The sequence below is a fragment of the Electrona antarctica genome (assembly GCF_951216825.1).
Source record: "Electrona antarctica genome assembly, chromosome: 24".
In the NCBI taxonomy this organism is placed as follows: Eukaryota; Metazoa; Chordata; class Actinopteri; order Myctophiformes; family Myctophidae; genus Electrona; species Electrona antarctica.
This window is the reverse complement of record NC_136803.1, coordinates 14,058,612-14,072,441: the sequence shown is the minus strand read 5'-3', so window position 1 is coordinate 14,072,441 and position 13,830 is coordinate 14,058,612. Positions and strand designations below refer to the sequence as shown.

Sequence of the window (13,830 nt, the reverse complement as noted above, 5' to 3'; positions counted from 1 at the left end):
TTCCGATAAGCAGTCAAACTAGTTTAGTTGTGCTCCAATTCCTTTTCTCCAGTTCTTAGTAAAACAAATGGAGAGAAATTAATGTTTGTCTTTTCTTCTTTGCCTCTCTTCTCCTTTCTGTGCATTCTAGTGTCTGCAAACTCGGAAAGTTAAAATGTACTGGAAAGCCAAAGTATCTGAGTGAGTATCCAACACACAACTGCATGAGTAAATGCTAAATGAATGGCAAATGGTGCGTTAATGTAGCTACCTCCTTCCTTGGCTAAGATTGCATATTGTTCACAGTTCATTTTTTATAACATGTTTACCAACAGCGTGCACAACACACATGCCTTTATCGTGCACTTATACTGTATGCCTACAGAAACCAAGACTTTATCATGCATGTACAGTTGGGTGCCATCGATATTGTCCCTTATCATTTGACCCATTTAGGCCTGACCTCAAAATTTTAAAAAATCCTTCTAAATCCTCCAGTTTTCTGAAATAAATATTTTCACGATTTTTCAAAAATAGCAGATCTACAAGCTCATAGCGCGCCACTCGGTGGCGCGCTATGAGCTTGTAGATCTGCTATTTTTCAATAGCTAAATTATAACAATGTTTAAAACACCAAAAGGGTGCCCAGGCGGTGGCGTAACCGTCTGGGCACCCGACTGGTAATCCAGTCGCAGTGTACCGCGGGTTCGACTCCCGAGCCCGACACGGCCTTTACTGCATGTCTTCCCCCATCTCTCTCCCGTTTCCTGTCAGCCTACTGTCTGTCCCTTCAAAAACCAATAAAAGGCGTAAGCCGCAAAAAAATATCTTAAAAAAAAAAAAAAAAACACCAAAAGGGGTTCCCGCCCAAAATGGGTTAACTGTCCTTTTGCGCAGATCACGCAAACCTCAGCAAAAAGAAAAGGACAATATCAATGGCCTCCAACTGTATACCGTATACCTGCAGCAACCATGACTTTAACATGCATGTATACTGTACGCCTATAGCATGCACAGCACCCATGACTTTCTTCAACTGCTCCAGTGCACTGCCAGGCACAAAGGGATCCGAGTGCCAACAAAGTTGCCAGGATCCAGACATAGATTGTGTGAGTAGATCATTGGTTTGTATGGGAACCAACATACCTAATGAGCGTCCAATCCCATGTTAATTGAGAGCCCACGCAAAACTGCCCAAAATCACTTTCACCTAGAAAATCCATTCACATTTTTTATAATTCAGCTGACTGTGGAGACACATGCTGGAACTTTTTACTTTGAAATGTTTTATAGTTTCTGAGTTATTTAATTTAAACGCCAAATGCATTCTCAATGGTGAAAACACAAACTTTGGCAACACGTATAAAAAAAAAAGTTTTGATTTTTGTGATTTTTTTTTAATAAAAATAAAAATAAAAATAAAAATAAAAATAAAAATAAAAATAAAAATAAAAATAAAAATAAAAATAAAAATAAAAATAAAAATAAAAATAAAAATAAAAATAAAAATACGTCCACAGACGTCTTGGGCTATGCACGTGCGGTAATACCCAAGATGTCCACAGACGTTTTGGGCACAAAATGTGTTAAGTATGTTGTTGTTGTGTCTGTAGGTGAGTGAGAGGTGTGTGTCAGGGTGTGTGTGTCCTGAAGGCCTGCTGTCGGACGGCCGTGGAGGATGCATCAAGGAGCAGCAATGTCCCTGTTCACACAACGGACAGTCCTACCAGCCTGGGCAGACCGCCAAGGTGGACTGTAACACCTGGTAATGATAACCTCTAAATATGACTGTAACACCTGGTAATGATAACCTCTAAATATGACTGTAACATCTGGTAATGATAACCTCTAAATATGACTGTAACACCTGTTAATGTTAACCTCTAAGTATGACTGTAACACCTGGTAATGATAACCTCTAAATATGACTGTAACACCTGGTAATGATAACCTCTAAATATGACTGTAACACCTGTTAATGTTAACCTCTAAGTATGACTGTAACACCTGGTAATGATAACCTCTAAGTATGACTGTAACACCTGGTAATGATAACCTCTAAGTATGACTGTAACACCTGGTAATGAGTACCTCCAAGTATGACTGTAACATAGTATGCCTATAGCCGATCTACAAGCACAGCGTGGCGCGTTGTGCAACCAAGTGTAAAATGACTCATACTCGATCTCTTGTCCGCTAGTCCCTAACATATTTAGTTTTTAGCTGTAGACAAAAGTGTCTATACATTTAGTCTTGTTTTCATTTAGTTTCTATTTAGTTTTCGTCGAACGAACATTTTTTGTCTTAGTTTTAGTCGGGTGCAGTGCACCCCCACATTTTAATCTGCTGGAGCAGCTGCTCCGTTTGCTCAATGGCTCAGGCGCCACTGACGCACGCACGCACGCACGCACGGACGCACACACACACGCACGCACGCACGCACGCACGCACGCACAGACATAGAGACACACACACACACACACACACACACACACACACACACACACACACACACACACACACACACACACACACACACACTATCGGCAGAGATGAATAGAAAAGTTTATTATTACACGTAGTGTAAATAGTGATTAAATAGATCTTACGAATAAAACAATGACCTAAGACGTGTCATCGTCACAGCACCAGGATAAAGCAATGACTAATTGAACATAATGACCTAAGATGTACAATGTGTCATCGTCACAGCACGTGCACAGGAAGGAAGTGGAAGTGCACCAACAACCAGTGTGACGGGACCTGCAGTATGTACGGACGAGGACATTTCACCTCCTTTGATGACAAGAGGTTCACCTTTCACGGTGACTGTGAACACATGGTCGCTCAGGTACCGTACAGGAAGGGGTTACGTTCAGTCACCGTCTGTGAGGATTGATTGTCACATTTAATTAAAACTTACAGGACTACTGTCTAACAGAAGGCTTGTCTTATAGGACTAACTACCTTGTCTAACTACTTTTTTTTTAAGCCTGGGAAACGAGCCAGGAAAAGTGGCATAGGAGTGGGAGTGAGCCTTGTATTTTGCTAAACAATAACAGGGCAGAGTGGCGTCACTCCAAATTTGGTGACGTCTCAGTGTTCTCCGCTGTGTTGTACTAGGGGCGTGGGGAAGCGCACAGATCGGTGAACCAATCAGAAATCACATTGGCGGGGGCAGGCTACTGTCTAACAGAACCCTTGTCTTACAGGACTACTGTGGGAGCAGCTCTAAGGGTTCCTTCAAGGTCATGGCTGAGAACATTCCATGTGGACCTTCTGGACAAGTCTGCTCCACTGTGATCAAGCTCATCTTAGAGGTACAACAACATGTTTACGTGTCGTGTACTAAAGACGACGCAGTCACACTTCAACAAACTATAGTGCATAAGGTTGACAAGCTTCGTTTCTTTTTCAGGACTATGAACTTCAACTGCGAGACGAAAAAGTCCAAGTTACCAAAGCAAGCAAAGGAGATGTCGTCCCCTATCGGGTCTACAGCATCGGTTTGTATCTGGTGGTTGAGACCAGGATTGGACTGATCCTCATATGGGACAAGAAGAACAGCCTAGCGATCAAACTCAGCTACAAGTACAAGGTGAGTGAATTGAGCCTTCTTTCTGTTTAAGGGTTGTGCTTTGACTTTCCATTTAGCGGGTGCATGTGTTTGGTCCGACGTACTAACGTACTAACGTACTAACGTACTAACAGTCCGACAGACCCCAAACACTAAACCCTAACCTCACAGGGAAGCCACGGGTGAGGCTTAACCGGCCATGCATGTGTCGGGCTGTTGCATATCGGAAAAAGTATGCTCCCGTTCAGTGGCATCTACAGTCATCTCAATTAGGGCCGTCACTACCGTGACGCAGCCCCAGAGTCATTTGGGGCCCATGGCTGCCCACCCGTGCCGTCGGTAAAATAAATGTATAAATACATAGAGAGATGCAATGACAGTTGAGTTGACCAAAGTTTGGCGGAGCCCCGGTGGTGGCTGCTGCTAGCACACTCGTTCCCCCGTGGAGGAAGTTAGGAAAGGCCGTGGGCTCCCCCGACCTCGCAGACCTATTTGTTTGTTATAAACATTTTGTTTGTCATAATGTTCCCATGATTCCATTTGCCGATAATGCGCCCCGCAGGGAAAACCATGTGGCCTGTGCGGGAACTACGACGGAAACGCCAGGAACGACTTCACCACCAGAAGCAAAGAGGTCGTGGTTGACGCGTATGTGTTCGGAAACAGCTGGAAGGCTTCTCCCGGCTGCCCCGACGCCAATCCGGGGAAGAACCCGTGCACGGCATACTCCCACAGGCAGGCGTGGTCCATCAAACACTGCAGCGTCATCAACAGCCCTGTGTTCGCTACCTGCCATCCCAAGGTACCAACAACCAGCCACTATTAAACACTGTGTTCGCTGTCAGCCATCCCAAGGTACCAACAACCAGCCACTATTAAACACTGTGTTCGCTGTCAGCCAGCAACGTAGCCTACCAATTTGGGCAGAAAATTCAGATTTAGTTTTTGTCATATAGTGTTTTGAATACAATTCCATTTAGTTTTGGTCATGTTTTCGTAATCTGAATGTTTGGGTTCAACTCTAGTTTTAGTGGACTAAATATCATGTGATTTTAACGGTCAAGCTACACCGAGCATGTGTGCGTAAAACGCACATAAGCACAAACGCACACACGCACTTTTAATTAGATCCAGTACTATGTTATTTCTGAGTATGCGGGACTCGCGTATCTGCGTATTACGCACACACACGCTTGGTGTATAGCTCGGGCCATAAAGCTACTGTACCGTAGACCAGCTCGGCTCGGGTTTTAGTCATATAGCTTAGTTTTTATTTAGTTTTCATCCGTAAAAAAGCTAGTCGCCAAACATTTTTCGTCATGGTTTTAGTCTACGAGATGCCAACACTGCCAAGAACCACCCACAACAAAACAGTAAAAACACCAAACATCAAATGTTATGAACCAACTTTAAAAAAGCAAGCCAAGTCATGGTGTGTAGTTGATGAGAATTAGTCAAATTGCCTGTTGTACTCTTTCTGAAATACAGTGCAGTATATCACGGTCATACATTTTCCTGTGTCAAAAGGTGGACCCCAAAAAGTTTTACGACGCCTGTGTCAGGGACTCGTGTGCGTGTACCACCGGGGGGGACTGTGAGTGCTTCTGCACGGCGGTAGCAGCGTACGCAGCTGCCTGCAACGAGGCCGGAGCCTGTGTGAGATGGAGGACGCCCAAGATATGCCGTGAGTCTCCAGCTGATTTTCTTTTTTACACACATAATAATGTTCTTATTTCATCAAGACTCAATTACTGAATGCGTATTTACTGTGGCACTATGGCATATTATCAGGAGTCCAACTAGAAGGTTCTCAAAAGGACCGCCATAACGCTGAGAATCTCTCAGAGTTCCAGACCTGTTATGGTCATTCAGGACTAGCTCTTTATGTGTTTCTGGTAATAGTATTGTCTCATTTTGTATGTCTGTGGCAAAAAAATTAATAATTCTGACTAAAATGTTCACCACAAGCCAGCATGGCGATGAACCTATACATATGTTGCTTTACTTCACCCACAAAAAAGACTTGTTTTCTATCATTTATTTTTGTTGTTGTCACATTTCTGAGCCAATAATCAAATATTTTAAATTAATATCAGACCAATGTTAACAAGAGCAATACCATATTTAAGCCCTTCTCTTTGAACCTGGATCATCACAGTCGGTATTCTTGGTGTGTCGATGCTCCCTGCACCATTACAGTTAACGTCATAGTGTTATAGTATTATAACACCAAGTATCCATCATCTCATTCATTGTTTGTTTGTTTTGCCCCTTCACACGTAGCTCTGTTCTGTGACTACTACAACCCGCCTGGTGGATGTGACTGGCATTACCAGCCTTGTGGGAAACCATGCATGAAGACGTGCAGGAACCCTTCAGGAATATGCTCCAAACTGATCCCAGCTCTGGAGGGTATGATATAGTAATCTATATGCTGTAGTAGTGTTGTGTTGTACTTCTGCGCAGTGGTGGAAAGTAACTAAGTACTTTTACTTAAGTACTGTACTTAAGAACAATTTTGAGGTATTTGTACTTTACTTGAGTATTTCCAATTTCCAATACTTTTACTTCTACTCCACTACATCTCAGAGCCAAAATTTGTACTTTTACTCCACTACAATTATATGAAAACTTTAGTTACTAGTTACTTTGGAGATTTTAATTTTGATTAGAAAACATACATTAACCACTTCAACCCTATACATTTCGGCCATTTGAAAATCGCCGATCTGCTATTTTCAATAGATTTTGGACACATTTTGAACTTGTGAAATGGCACATTCTGCACAATGAGTACTTTTACTTTTAGTACTTTAAGTACATTTTGATATGTACTTTTACTCAAGTACATTTTCAATTCCGTACTTTTACTTGTAACAAAGTAGTTCTGAATTCCAGTATTTGTACTTTTACTTAAGTAAAACAATTGAGTACTTTTCCCACCACTGCTTCTGCGCCACTAGCTGTTCTGTGGTCTGACTGGAAATGAACCTTGTGTTTTAAAGGCTGCTATCCGTCATGTCCTCCTCAACGAGCTTACTTGGAAGAAAGCAGCAAGACGTGTGTTGCGGAGAAGCAGTGTGGATGTTATGATGGAGAAGGAAAGCTTTACAGGGAAGGAGAACCCATGCCCTCAGAGAAGAACTGTTACCCATGGTACTTTATTACTATTCTTAGCTCCTCTACAGTATATGAAGAACTGTTACCCATGGTACTTTATTACTATTCTTAGCTCCTCTACAGTATATGAAGAACTGTTACCCATGGTACTTTATTACTATTCTTAACTCCTCTACAGTATATGAAGAACTGTTACCCATGGTACTTTATTACTATTCTTAGCTCCTCTACAGTATATGAAGAACTGTTACCCATGGTACTTTATTACTATTCTTAACTCCTCTACAGTATATGAACTGTTACCCATGGTACTTTATTACTATTCTTAACTCCTCTACAGTATATGAAGAGTTACCCATGGTACTTTATTACTATTCTTAACTCCTCTACAGTATACAGTTGGGTGCCACCAATATTGTCCCTTATCATTTGACCCATTTAGGCCTGACCTCAAAATTTTAAAAAATCCTTCTAAATCCTCCAGTTTTCTGAAATAAATATTTTCACGATTTTTCAAAAATAGCAGACCTACAAGCTCGTAGCGCGCCACTCGGTGGCGCGCTATGAGCTTGCAGATCTGCTATTTTTCAATAGCTAAATTATAACATAATGTTTAAAACACCAAAAGGGGTTCCCGCCCAAAATGGGTTAACTGTCCTTTTGCGCAGATCACGCAAACCTCAGCAATAAGAAAAGGACAATATCGATGGCCTCCAACTGTATGAACTGTTACCCATGGTACTTTATTACTATCCTTAACTCCTCTACAGTATATGAACTGTTACCCATGGTACTTTATTACTATTCTTAACTCCTCTACAGTATATGAACTGTTACCCATGGTACTGTATTACTATCCTTAACTCCTCTACAGTATATGAACTGTTACCCATGGTACTGTATTACTATCCTTAACTCCTCTACAGTATATGAACTGTTACCCATGGTACTTTATTAATATCCTTAACTCCTCTACAGTATATGAACTGTTACCCATGGTACTGTATTACTATCCTTAACTCCTCTACAGTATATGAACTGTTACCCATGGTACTGTATTACTATGCTTAACTCCTCTACAGTATATGAACTGTTACCCATGGTACTTTATTACTATCCTTAACTCCTCTACAGTATATGAACTGTTACCCATGGTACTTTATTACTATCCTTAACTCCTCTACAGTATATGAACTGTTACCCATGGTACTTTATTACTATCCTTAACTCCTCTACAGTATATGAACTGTTACCCATGGTACTTTATTACTGTTCTTAACTCCTCTACAGTATATGAACTGTTACCCATGGTACTTTATTACTATCCTTAACTCCTCTACAGTATATGAACTGTTACCCATGGTACTTTATTACTGTTCTTAACTCCTCTACAGTATATGAACTGTTACCCATGGTACTTTATTACTATCCTTAACTCCTCTACAGTATATGAACTGTTACCCATGGTACTTTATTACTATCCTTAACTCCTCTACGTATATGAACTGTTACCCATGGTACTTTATTACTATCCTTAACTCCTCTACAGTATATGAACTGTTACCCATGGTACTTTATTACTATCCTTAACTCCTCTACGTATATGAACTGTTACCCATGGTACTTTATTACTATCCTTAACTCCTCTACAGTATATGAACTGTTACCCATGGTACTTTATTACTATCCTTAACTCCTCTACAGTATATGAACTGTTACCCATGGTACTTTATTACTATCCTTAACTCCTCTACAGTATATGAACTGTTACCCATGGTACTTTATTACTATCCTTAACTCCTCTACAGTATATGAACTGTTACCCATGGTACTTTATTACTATTCTTAACTCCTCTACAGTATATGAACTGTTACCCATGGTACTTTATTACTATTCTTAACTCCTCTACAGTATATGAAGAAAAACTTTGTTAAAATGTTACATTAATTTTATAAAATGACAAGACCACTTTTGATGTTTGATGCCAAACAACAAAATGTCTTTGCTTTTTTTTTGCTTGTCAGTCGTTGCTCATCAACAAAGCGCAATTGCTACTACGATATCAATGGTGAGTATAATAATCATAATACATAATACTAATTTGGTACACATTCTTTTGGGGTGTTTTTGTCACAGCATATGTAAACAACACTTAAGTATTGTTCCATCTGTATCCGGGATACAGTGGCATGCAATTTACAATTTACAATTTAGGCATTTAGCAGACGCTCTTAATCCAGAGCGACTTACATTTAGCAAGAACAAAAGCATGGGAATACATCACATATATAAAAAGCATTTATCAAGAAACATGCGTAAGCTAAGAACGTAGCTAGAACATATCTATATAATGACACTGTACATATAAACTATACATATATACTATACTATGCTGTACATATATACTATGAAGTGCTATGACTTCATACAATGCAATTATTGTGCTGTCTACATAACATGCACAGATAGACACTAGCACAGTATGCGACCCTGTCACTGTGCGAGTGTGCGTCCAGCGCGCGCGCGCACACACACACACACACACACACACACACACACACACACACACACACACACACACACACACACACACACACACACACATTATTATTATACACTCAAGTACAGTAGCAAATGATTATATTATTATTATTAGTTACGTTCCACCACTGCATTTCTCACTAGAATGTACACTTGTTTCTGTTCTAGCTTGTCAGTGCACGTACCAAGGAAAACTGTACGATTATGGAGAAACCATCTACAACACCCACGATGGAGATGGAAGCTGCATCAAGGCTGTTTGCAAAGACAACGGAACCATCTCCAGGGTCATTTGGCCTTGCACTACAACCACAGGCCCGATTACAACCACAATCCCCCAAACCACCACACCTTTTGTGTTTTCTACAACTGGTAGGTGACTTAAAATTTACGTCTGTTGATATATAATAGATTTTCACTTCTCAATGTTCCTTTTCGAATACTTTGATGACTTAGTCTCTTCATCCTAGCCTGTGTCATTTAGAATGTGATTGTCAGATCTGACAAGGAATGTGGGATATCACAATATTACCAAATTAACTGACTGAACTACAGACAAAGATATTATGGCTTGTTTTTGTTTTGATGACGCTTTCTCCGGTTGGCCTCTGATCTCGAAGCCATAGATTAACACACAGGTTGCGGAAAAGCACCCTCTATCGTAAACCCCTGAAAACACAGATGAGTTAAATAATTACTACAGTGATACTGTCTGATATGGCTTTGCCTGATACTGATTGGCAGTGGTGGAAAAGGTACTCACATTATTTACTCAAGTAAAAGTATCAATTCTGCCATGTAGAAATATTACATTACAAGTAAAAGTCCGGAATTCAAAATGTACTTGAGTGAAAGTACAAAAGTATTTCCGTCAAAATGTACTTAAAGTACCAAAAGTAAAAGTATGCCATCAGGTAGGAGGTACGAGGTCCATGCGTGCAAATATAATAGGTACAAACATTACTTTGTCCCTCTGTCAATCACACTCCTTAACAGAGTCCTTGCAGAGGACAGACAGGGTAGGGGTAGAAGGTTTTGAGGTGGTGATGATGATCTCCTTTTTGCACTAGTTACTGTATACTGTACAGTATGTTGGTGTGTGTGGTATTGAATTGTTGTACGAGGCACTGTGTACCTTTATTGTCTTGTAGTGTGTATTGTATTGTATATTTGTATGCTGCAGGGTGGGTCCTTGGGGTCCAAGACAAATTTTTCCTTCGGGAGACAAAATAAAGAAACCTTGAACCTTGAACCTATACTCATTTTGGAGAATGTCCCATTTCAAGTTATCAAATGTATGGAAATCATTTGAAAATAGCAGATCTATTCGATTTAACACTTTAGCACTTGTTTTGTAATAATAATAAAAATCTACAGAGTAACTAGTAACTAAAGCTGTCAAAAATGAAGTGGAGTACAATATTTGCCTCTGAGATGTAGTGGAGTAGAAGTAAAAGTATTGGAAATAATAAGTAAAGTATAAATACCTCAAAATGGTACTTGTGAATGAAGAAGAGCTTATCACCCTCTTGCTCCTTTTGTAATCCACAGAAAAACCTACGACACCGAAACCCACCTCAACTACAGAAAAGCCTACGACGACCACCACTACCATTGTCTCTACAGTGCAGCCAACCACATCCTGTCATGTTTATAAATGGTCAGAATGGACGAATAACCATTACCCTTCAAGTGGTGACGACACTGAAAGCATAAAAGATATAAAGAATATTGACTTGAGCGCTTGTACCAAACCTTTAGAAATCGAGTGTCGTGCCAAACAGTACAAAGATAAGTCTTTGGCTCAGTTAGCACAAAAAGTTAAATGTGACCCAACAGTTGGACTGATTTGTAAAGGCCAGGACCAAGGTATACCACCTAGGTGCTTTGACTACGAAATACGAGTCAGATGTTTGATTGACACATGCAAGCCATCCGTCTCTACCACAGCTGCAACTACAATCGTAAAAACAACCACAGAAAAGCCAGCAGCAACAACAGAAAAGCCAAAGATAACAGAAAAGCCTACAATAAAAACCACAGAGAAGCCTACGACAACCACAGAAAAGCCTACGACAACCACGGAAAAGCCTACAATAAAATCCACAGAAAAGCCTACGACAACCACTACCATTGTCCCTACTTCTACAACAGTGCAACCAACCACATCCTGTCATGTTTATAAATGGTCAGAATGGACGAATAACCATTACCCTTCAAGTGGTGACGACACTGAAAGCATAAAAGATATAAAGAATATTGACTTGAGCGCTTGTACCAAACCTTTAGAAATCGAGTGTCGTGCCAAACAGTACAAAGATAAGTCTTTGGCTCAGTTAGCACAAAAAGTTAAATGTGACCCAACAGTTGGACTGATTTGTAAAGGCCAGGACCAAGGTATACCACCTAGGTGCTTTGACTACGAAATACGAGTCAGATGTTTGATTGACACATGCAAGCCATCCGTCTCTACCACAGCTGCAACTACAATCGTAAAAACAACCACAGAAAAGCCAGCAGCAACAACAGAAAAGCCAAAGATAACAGAAAAGCCTACAATAAAAACCACAGAGAAGCCTACGACAACCACAGAAAAGCCTACGACAACCACGGAAAAGCCTACAATAAAATCCACAGAAAAGCCTACGACAACCACTACCATTGTCCCTACTTCTACAACAGTGCAACCAACCACATCCTGTCATGTTTATAAATGGTCAGAATGGACAAATAACCATTACCCTAAAAGTGGTGACGACACTGAAAGCATAAAAGATATAAAGAATCTTGACTTGAGCGCTTGTACCAAACCTTTAGAAATCGAGTGTCGTGCCAAACAGTACAAAGATAAGTCTTTGGCTCAGTTAGGACAAAAAGTTAAATGTGACCCAACAGTTGGGCTGATTTGTAAAGGCCAGGACCAAGGTATACCACCTAGGTGCTATGACTACGAAATACGAGTCAGATGTTTGATTGACACATGCAAGCCATCCGTCTCTACCACAGCTGCAACTACAATCGTAAAAACAACCACAGAAAAGCCATTAGCAACAACAGAAAAGCCAAAGATAACAGAAAAGCCTACAATAAAAACCACAGAGAAGCCTACGACAACCACAGAAAAGCCTACGACAACCACGGAAAAGCCTACAATAAAATCCACAGAAAAGCCTACGACAACCACTACCATTGTCCCTACTTCTACAACAATGCAACCAACCACATCCTGTCATGTTTATAAATGGTCAGAATGGACGAATAATCATTACCCTTCAAGTGGTGACGACACTGAAAGCATAAAAGATATAAAGAATCTTGACTTGAGCGCTTGTACCAAACCTTTAGAAATCGAGTGTCGTGCCAAACAGTACAAAGATAAGTCTTTGGCTCAGTTAGGACAAAAAGTTAAATGTGACCCAACAGTTGGGCTGATTTGTAAAGGCCAGGACCAAGGTATACCACCTAGGTGCTATGACTACGAAATACGAGTCAGATGTTTGATTGACACATGCAAGCCATCCGTCTCTACCACAGCTGCAACTACAATCGTAAAAACAACCACAGAAAAGCCATTAGCAACAACAGAAAAGCCAAAGATAACAGAAAAGCCTACAATAAAAACCACAGAGAAGCCTACGACAACCACAGAAAAGCCTACGACAACCACGGAAAAGCCTACAATAAAATCCACAGAAAAGCCTACGACAACCACTACCATTGTCCCTACTTCTACAACAGTGCAACCAACCACATCCTGTCATGTTTATAAATGGTCAGAATGGACGAATAATCATTACCCTTCAAGTGGTGACGACACTGAAAGCATAAAAGATATAAAGGATCTTGACTTGAGCGCTTGTACCAAACCTTTAGAAATCGAGTGTCGTGCCAAACAGTACAAAGATAAGTCTTTGGCTCAGTTAGGACAAAAAGTTAAATGTGACCCAACAGTTGGGCTGATTTGTAAAGGCCAGGACCAAGGTATACCACCTAGGTGCTATGACTACGAAATACGAGTCAGATGTTTGATTAACACATGCAAGCCATCCGTCTCTACCACAGCTGCAACTACAATCGTGAAAACAACCACAGAAAAGCCAGCAGCAACAACAGAAAAGCCAAAGATAACAGAAAAGCCTACAATAAAAACCACAGAGAAGCCTACGACAACCACAGAAAAGCCTACGACAACCACGGAAAAGCCTACAATAAAATCCACAGAAAAGCCTACGACAACCACTATCATTGTCCCTACTTCTACAACAGTGCAACCAACCACATCCTGTCATGTTTATAAATGGTCAGAATGGACGAATAACCATTACCCTTCAAGTGGTGACGACACTGAAAGCATAAAAGATATAAAGGATCTTGACTTGAGCGCTTGTACCAAACCTTTAGAAATCGAGTGTCGTGCCAAACAGTACAAAGATAAGTCTTTGGCTCAGTTAGGACAAAAAGTTAAATGTGACCCAACAGTTGGACTGATTTGTAAAGGCCAGGACCAAGGTATACCACCTAGGTGCTTTGACTACGAAATACGTGTCAGATGTTTGATTGACACATGCAAGCCATCCATCTCTACCACAGCTGCAACTACAATCGTAAAAAC

General features: G+C 40.6%; 1 protein-coding gene across 1 annotated transcript in view; it reads left to right on the top strand.

Annotated features, from left to right (window-relative positions):
* Positions 1 to 13,830, top strand: part of LOC306917217 (mucin-5B-like) — a gene marked incomplete at its 5' end in the record, with an annotated part of 62,217 nt that overhangs the window by 24,110 nt on the left and 24,277 nt on the right. Inside the window, 6 exons of the mRNA XM_079495349.1 lie at positions 1,593 to 1,744; positions 2,692 to 2,830; positions 3,398 to 3,577; positions 4,119 to 4,358; positions 5,084 to 5,240; positions 5,840 to 5,968. Of these exons, the coding sequence (XP_079351475.1) occupies positions 1,593 to 1,744; positions 2,692 to 2,830; positions 3,398 to 3,577; positions 4,119 to 4,358; positions 5,084 to 5,240; positions 5,840 to 5,968 (997 nt within the window). The remainder of the gene's footprint in view (positions 1 to 1,592; positions 1,745 to 2,691; positions 2,831 to 3,397; positions 3,578 to 4,118; positions 4,359 to 5,083; positions 5,241 to 5,839; positions 5,969 to 13,830) is intronic.